The 8,443-nt window shown below is 40.2% G+C and overlaps 1 protein-coding gene across 1 annotated transcript; it reads right to left on the bottom strand.

Annotated features, from left to right (window-relative positions):
• Nucleotides 1-6,686: 6,686 nt before the first annotated feature.
• LOC144219348 (olfactory receptor 2T1) lies at nucleotides 6,687-7,628 on the bottom strand. Its single transcript, XM_077749369.1, has one exon. It carries the CDS (start codon nucleotides 7,626-7,628, stop codon nucleotides 6,687-6,689), a length of 942 nt encoding a protein of 313 aa, XP_077605495.1.
• Between the last annotated feature and the right edge of the window lie 815 nt (nucleotides 7,629-8,443).

Here is an 8,443-nt window from a genome sequence, read left to right as displayed (position 1 = left end):
GTCACAATTTATTTACCCATGGCACCACCAGTGAGCTTTTGCATAGCTTCTATTTTTTTTTCTGTTTCTAAAGGTCTTTCGGTAAAGATTATGAATACATGTTTGTTAGAAATTAACCTGAGTGTATTTAATCTGGGGTGCGGAGAAGAGATATGTTAAGTTTTAGTCACTGTTGCCACATACAATGTGGTAGGGATGTAAGTTGTTTTCTTGATTGCTTGTCTTTATTTTCTTTTCCTTGCTTTCCCCCATCAGAATGTAAACATTTCTTTTTCTTTTAGATGGTTAATAGCTGTGCTAACCTCATTTGTTTTTTTCTTCTTTTTTATTTTTTTTATTTTATTATTTTACAAATAGTTTATTGTCAAATTAGTTTCCACATAACACTCAGTGCTCATCCCCACAAGTGTCCTCCTCCATGCCCATCCCCCCTCCCCCCCACATCCATCAGTCCTCAGTTTTTGTCAGCATTCAAGAGTCTCTCATGGTTTGCCTCTCTCCCTTTACCACANCTTCTCATAGATGGCTTTGATGATGTTTAAGTAGGTTCCTTCTATCGCGACTTTCTGTAGAGTCTTTATTAAGAAGGGATGCTGTATTTTGTCAAATGCTTTTTCTGCATCTATTGACAGGATCATATGTTTTTTATCTTTTCTTTTGTTGATGTGATGTATCCCATAGATTGATTTGTGAATGTTGAACCAGCCCTGTAACCCAGGAATGAAGCCCACTTAATCTAGGTGGATGATTCTTTTTATGTGCTGCTGGATTCGATTTGCAAGGATCTTGTTGAGGATTTTTGCATCTGTGTTCATCAAGGATATTGGCCTGTAGTTCTCCTTTTTTGCTGGGTCTCTGTATGCCTTGGGAATCAGAGTGATGCTGGCTTCATAAAATGAGTCCGGGAGTTTTCCTAAACTTTCTATTTTTTGGAATAGCTTGAGAAGAATTGGGATTAATTCTGTTTTAAATACCTGGGAGAATTCCCCAGGGAAGCTATCCGGTCCAGGGCTCTTACTTGTTGGTAGATTTTTGATAACTGATTCGATTTCTTCACTCGTTATGGGTCTGTTCAAGCTTTCTATTTCTTCCCGTGTGAATTTTGGTAGTGAGTGTGTCTTTAGGAATTTGTCCATTTCTTCTAAGTTGTCCAATTTGTTGGCATATAATTTTTCATAGTATTCCCTGATAATTGCTTGTATTTCTGAAGGGTTGGTTGTAATAAATCCATTTTCATTCATGATTGTGTCTATTTGGGTGCTCTCTCTTATCTTTTTGAGAAGCCTGGATAGAGGTTTGTCAATTTTGTTTATTTTTTCAAAAAACCAACTCTTGGTTTCATTGATCTCTTCAATTTTTCATTTGGTCTCTATGTTGTTTATTTCTGCTCTAATTTTTACTATTTCTTTTCTTCTACTGGGTTTAGGGAGTTCTGGTTGCTCTGCCTCTAGTTCCTTTAGGTGAGCTGTTAGATTTTGGACTTGTGCTTCTTCTAATCTCTTGAAATAGGCCTGGAGAGCAATGTACTTTCCTCTTAGGACTGCCTTTGCCGCATCCCATAGTGTTTGGATTGTTGTGTTTTCATTTTTATGTGTTTACATATATTTTTTAATTTCTTCTCTAATTACCTGATTGGCCCATTCATTCTTTAGTAGGGTATTCTTTAACCTCCAATTTTTTGGAGGTTTTCCAGAGTTCTTCCTGTAATTGATTTCAAGTTTCAAAGCATTATGATCTGACAGCGTGCATGGTATGATCTCAATTCTTTTATATTTATTGAGGGCTGCTTTATGTCCCAGTATGTGATCTATTTTGGAGAATGTGCCATGCGCACTTGAGACAAAAGTAAATTCTGTGGCCTCAGTATGTCAAGTTCTAAATATATCCTTCAGATCAATCTGGTCCAATGTGTCTTTCAAGTCCATTATTTCTTTACTGATTTTCGGTCTGAATGACCTATCCATTGCTGTAAGCGGAGTATTAAAGTGGTCTGCTATTAGCACTTTCTTATCTATATGGTTCTTTCTCTTTGTGATTGTTTTAGATATTTAGGTGCTCCCATATTCGGTGCATAGACATTTTTGTTAGTTAGTTCTTCCTGATCGATGGACCCTGTAATTATTATGTAGTTCCCTTCTTCATCTCTTGTCATTGTCTTTAATTTAAAGTCCAGTTTTTCTGATATACGTATAGCTACTCCGGCTTTCTTTTGATTTCCTGTAGCATGATATATATTTCTCCATCCCTTTACTTTTAATCTGAAGGTATCTTCCAGTTTAAAATGAGTTTCTTGTACACAGTATATAGATGGATTTTGTTTTTTATCCATTTGCTACCCTATGTCTTTTGATTGGAGCATTCAGCCCATTTACATTCAGTGTTATTATTGAAATATGTGGGTTTAGAGTCATTGTGTCCATTGTAGGGTTCATGTTTGTGGTGGTTTCTCTGGTATCTTTTTTCCTTGCAAACTTTCCTTCATAGCGACCCCCTCAGAATTTCTTGTAGGGGTATCTTAGTGATGACAAATTCTTTCANTACGTCTGAGGGGAGTTCTCTGAGCCTCTTGTATTTCCACATTTACCTCCTTCCACAGGTCGGGGAAGTTTTCTGCTATAATTTCTTCCAGGACTCCTTCTGCACCTTTCCCTCTCTCTTCCTCTTCTGGGATTCCTATGATCCAGATATTGTTGCGTTTGACCGTATCGCTGAGCTCTCAAACTCTTCTTTCCTGTTCTTGGATCAGTTTGTCTCTTTTTTTGTCAGCTTCTTATTTTTCTAGAATGGTGTCTTCTAAATCAATTATTCTCCTATCTGCCTCTTCAAGCCGTGCATTGGAGGCCTCTAATTTATAATGTGTCTCATTTATCACATTTTTAAATTCTTCATGCCTATTTTTATTTTCCATTCTGTCTGTAGCCATAGTTTCTTTGATGTCCCCTATGTTTTTATCAAGCCCATCTATTAATTTTACCATTATTTTTCTAAAATCTTGTTCAGTTATGCTGCTGATATCTGTTTTGAGCAGTTCATTAGCTGTCATTTCTTCTTGGAGTTTCTTTGGAGGAGAGGTCTTTCGTTTCGTCATTTTAGTTAGCTTCCCAGCTCTTGTAGGTTTTAAAGGACTGTTATGTCTCTGTATCTACGAGCGCTGCTATATCCAAGAAGACTCTTTGACTGTCCAAGGCCTATCCTTTCATAGAGTGTTTTTTGAATCGTATCTCTTGGTCTCTCTTGTTGGGACGTTGGTTATTTTATTTTCCTATTCGTAGTGATATTTGGGACTCTCCACCTTGTGTACTCTGGCTTGTTTCTTGAGGTAGCCCTAGAAAAGAAAACAGAGAGACAAACACAGGGAGCAGGAGCACACAAACGCACAGGCTAATTCAACTAACATGCAAAGCGAGAGGGAAAATGAAAAAGTTAAGAGAAAAGACGGAGGAGAGAGGGTGAATAATAGGGAGTATAAAAACATGAAAGGGTCGGGGCTCCTGGGTGGCTTAGTCATTTAAGCATCCGACTTTCACTTAGATCATGATCTTGCAGTTCGTGGGTTCGAGCCCCGCGTCGGGCTCTGTGCTGACTGCCAGCTCAGATCCTGGAGCCTGTTTCAGTCTGTGATTCCCTCTCTCTCTGACCCTCCCCTGCTCACGCTGTCTCTCTCTCTCTCCTAGATATAAATAAAACATTTAAAGAAAAACATAAAAGGGCCAAAAAGGAGAAAAGAAAAAGAAAAAAGAAGAAAACCGATGGACAAAGAACGGTTTAAAGCATATAACCGGATTTTCCAGCTACAGTTAAATAGCCGTGTATATGCAGTGCTGGTTGAAGAGCATAGAGAAAGAGAGAGAAGACAGGGCGGGAATGAGGCAAAATTGGAAATAGAATGAATAGGCAGAAGGGATAAGAAGCTTTTTCAAAGAGGTAAAGGGTAGAATATGGTTGGATAGGTGAGAAAACGATGTTGGTATTATCCAGAGTAACTATATAGTCTAATTACTCCTGAGAGAAAGAGATGAAAATGTCCGTATGTGTAGAATTTACATCTATAGAATGGACTTGTTGTGATTGTTTAAGCAAACTTGCGACCAGAGTTAATCAGGTCAGTGTTCTGGGGAAAAAAGAGAGAAAAGAGAAAGAAGAAGAAAAAGGAAAAAAAGGGGGGGGAGGGCAGCTCTCAGGCAGGGATGGGCGTGGCATGATCTAATGCCTCAGGCGGGAGTTCTGCCTTGGCGGTTGTGGGGAGGAGTGTGACGGTGCTCCAGTCCCTTCTTGAACCAAGCACTGCACCTCGCTTTTTTGGGCGTATAAACTCCCCGTACCGGGAGCGCAGCCAAAGTTGGTTGCACTCTGCAACTCAGGCCAGGGCCAGTCTCCAAATCCAGTCCGTGTGCCCCGCTGAAATTGCCTTAGACACAGCTTCCCAGGCAATCCCCTCGTGGCAATTCCAGGCCTCCTGCCTCGCTCTGTGGGTGGAGTCAGAATCGCTGCTTCCTTCTCTGGGTCGGGCTGGCGAGTATGGGCGGTGGCTTGCCTGCCGGGTGCACGAAGCCCGTTGGAGTGAGGAAAACCAGGTCCCTCTATGGCTCATCACCTGAAACATGAACTCACAGGCAAATCTCCCAGTTTTTAGCTCTTTGCCTTCCCTCTAGAGTTCCAGCCAGCCAGGAGCTCGGATGCCGGGTGTCCACGCGTGGCTCTTTCAGGGGCCCCAGCCGCCCGGGAGGACAATGGCGGGAGGTGCACCGCTACTCTGAAGTCCAGCCCACCAGGAGCCAGCACAAAGAAGCAGTCTGTGCGCTCAGCCCCCCTGGGACCAGTTGGCACAATGGGACCTGTCGTGCAGGTATTTGGCAAATACGGTCTTTCTATGCCCTGAGCGGAGGTTTTTTCCCCCGAGCGGAAGTTTTTCTGTTTTGGACTCTCCCTTTTTCCCCTCTCACTCCCCGTAGAGGGTAGAGGGGGATCGCCTCCCACCTGGAGTCTCCGATCCCCGCCCGATATTATCCTCCCCAGTTCGCACTCATGTTAGAAGGCTTTCTCAGCGGATTCTGCATCCTTTTTCTCCCAATCTCTCAGGTTTTGTAAGGTTTCCAATGGCTTCAGATCTTTTCTGTGTGATGTATGTGCGTGAGTGCAAGTACGTAGCTCCTTACTTTTCCCGGAATGTAAACTTTTTAAGTGCAGGTGCTTTATCTATCTTCCTCACAGCTATGATAAATAAATGAATGCATGGACAAATGAATGAGGACGCTGTTTGTAGAAGATATAGTGTTCAATCAGCCACAGTCTTTGAAATTTTGCAATCCACTGTACTAATATAAAATGTACCCTACATAAGTACCTTACATCTCTGATCCTCACTGTTACCATCTGTAATTAGAACTGTTAATATGTGCTTTATTTGTTATGGAGTTGTTAGATGATGATCAAGTTATGTGAATTATTAAGTTTTAGCAGACTAATATTATTGATTATTATTATTGATAATTTAATAAAATAACCCCTATGATACCTGAGTAAACTCCTTATATAACCAAATGCAACACTGAACATGATTTGCTGTACACTTATTGTCCTCAATTCTTGAATCATGGGGAGCATCAATATGGAATATAAGCAAACTTCTATTATCCAGCTGGAATATGATTAACCCTGATGACATTGCGACATATTTGAAAAATTATTTTGATATCCTCCCAACCCATACTCCTGTATGTTTAGTAAATGTTTAAGCATACAGTATCCTTATTTTGTCTTTTCTGGGAAATGTCCTTTGTTCTCACCCATCAATTTTAACTTAGCTGACAAATAGTTTTCAATTCTGTGTTGCAAACAAACAAATTAAATACTGCACTTCTATTTAAAGTAAAAGACACCTAATTATTGCGGGGAGTACAATGCTATTTATGAAAACTATATTTGGTGACTCTTCTTACCAACTGAAAAACTTGAACAAATAGATAGCTACACAACTATCTTCCTAAAAGCCATGTCAGGTATTAGTCTTAAAAATAGAGAAGAGGGGTGCCAGGGTGGTTCAGTCAATAAGTGTCTGACTTTGGCTCAGGTCATGATCTCACAGCTTGTGTGTTTGAGCCCTGCGTCAGGTTCTGTGCTGAAAGCTCAGAGCCTGGAGCCTGTTTCCGATTCTGTGTCCCTTTTTTGTTCTGCCCCTCACCCACTCATTCTCTGTCTCTTTGTATCTCTCTTAAGTATAAACTTTAAAAAAAAAACATTAAAAAATAGCGAAGAAAATATTTATCTTTTCTTTAGATGATGACTATAATTATACAGCAGTGTCACATACACCAAAATAACCATATTCCCTTCTGCACTCTTCAACACAGTTCATATTATTTTAAATTGCATGCAATTTATTTTATCTCCAAAATGTGAAACTGCAAGCAACAATTTTCATTTTTTTATTTCTGAAAAACACTAGGAATTAATTTTGAATATAAGAATAAAAAGAATGTATAAAAAAGGGAAGAAAAAATGAAGGAATGAAGATTAAGAGGATACTTTTTTAAAATATTGCTCTTTTTATTTTTCTTTTTATGCACAATTAAACCCACCCTCCAGGTTAATCCTTTATTGATAGCATGGCCACACTGTCCACAAAGGCTCCTATTTGTCATCCACATAAGAATAACCCATTGTCAAAACACATCTCTTGACATTCTTTATGTACTTTTGAACACCCCCAGTGCCCTCTTCAGAGCTCCAGTCACATCCTTGTTTCTCAGACTGTAGATGAGTGGATTCAGCATTGGTGTAAGGATTGTGTAGAAGACAGAGAAGACTTTGTCCTGGGCTGGGCTATGGTAAGAGTGTGGCAGCATGTAGGTGTACATGGCCGCACCATAGAACAAGGTCACCACTGTCAAGTGAGATGAGCAGGTAGCAAATGCTTTCTTCTTCCCCTCCACTGAACTCATGTGATGGACTGTGGTCAGGATTTGGACATAGGAAGCAATCACCACAGAGAAAGGAATCAGTAGCATCAGAACACAGCACACATACATTACTGTCTCATAGAGGCCTGTGTCTGCACATGCCAACCTCAAGACTGCAGGCGCCTCACAAAAGAAATGGTTAATTTCCCGGGAGTTGCAGAAAGGAAAGCTCATGGTGATTGGAGTTAGAAGGAAGCCATCTAAAAAGCCTCCAAACCAGGAACCTGCTATGATCATCCAACAGACCCGGCGGCTCATAAGGACAGGGTAGCGAAGGGGGTTACAGATGGCCACATAGCGGTCATAGGCCATGAGGCCCAGCAGGAAGAACTCAGCTCCCACAAGGGTTAAGTAGAGGAAATGCTGAGCTGTGCACCCTATAAAGGAAATGGTTCTTTGACCCAGAACGTAATCAACCAGCATCTTGGGCACAATGGTGGAGATGTACATCATGTCAATGAAGGACAGGTGGCTTAACAGGAAGTACATAGGAGTGTGAAGTCGTGGATCAGTGTGAATCAAGAAGATCATAACCCCATTGGCCATCAATGCAGTGAAAAAGATGATAGAGATAATGGCAAAGAGAAGGCCTGAGATGTCCTTCCTGTTGAACAGCCCCATGAAGATGAAGTCTGTAAAGGATGTGTTGAATATTTCCTTGGATCCCATGATGGTGCTGCTGCGACCTAGAATCTTTCAGATAAAATGAGAATATTCTTAGGGAATTAATATAAGAACATATAGGTTGATTGTTATGCAAAAACTTCTGAAAGTCTGAAGAAAACATTTGCAAATATTTCCTTACAATTCTAATGCTGATATCTAGCATTTAATATATTCTAAAATGCTTTTTACATAAAAGTGATCACCTTAAATAAATAATTCTTTAAATACATTGGAAAAGATGATGCCAACAGATGTTATTGTACTATAGTGATACATGTAACAACACATAGGGTGTAGACCATATGTTTAACATATTAACAGTTAAACATAACCTGGTCTGGAGTGTGTGTGTGTGTGTGTGTGTGTGTGTGTGTGTGTGTGTAACTACTACTTTAGTTTAAATTGGAATCCTTATTAAATGGATCTTTTTTTTAAAGTTTATTTATTTCAAGAGAGAGAGCAGGGGAGAAGCAGAGAGAGAAGTTGAGAGAGAATCCCTCTACCCTGTCTGTGCAGTGCCTGATGCATGTCTCCATCCCACAAACCATGAGATCATGACCTGAGCCGAGAGTCAGGCTGACCAAGAGTCAGATTTTTAACTGACTCAGCCACCTGGGAGCCCCAAATGAATCATTACCATAATCAGCATTGCCACTATCTTAAAAACATCTCCGTACTGACTATGAGTAGAATTTGAGAATTATGAGAATTCTCTTGATGTCAGTTCATCTCTGTTGCAGACAAAATGGTATGGGAGAAAATAAAGTGGGAAATGGAAACCATTCTCGCAATAAAAAAAAAAAAAAGGAGGCCATCAC

This window comes from Crocuta crocuta, unplaced genomic scaffold (assembly GCF_008692635.1).
Source record: "Crocuta crocuta isolate KB4526 unplaced genomic scaffold, BGI_CrCroc_1.0 scaffold972, whole genome shotgun sequence".
Lineage (NCBI taxonomy): Eukaryota > Metazoa > Chordata > Mammalia > Carnivora > Hyaenidae > Crocuta > Crocuta crocuta.
The sequence above is the reverse complement of the archived record's forward strand: the minus strand, read 5'-3'. Positions and strand labels throughout refer to the sequence as shown.

Excerpts from the sequence above, each read along its gene's own strand:
- LOC144219348 (XM_077749369.1), bottom strand. The coding sequence starts at position 7,628 with ATGGGATCCAAGGAAATATTCAACACATCCTTTACAGACTTCATCTTC.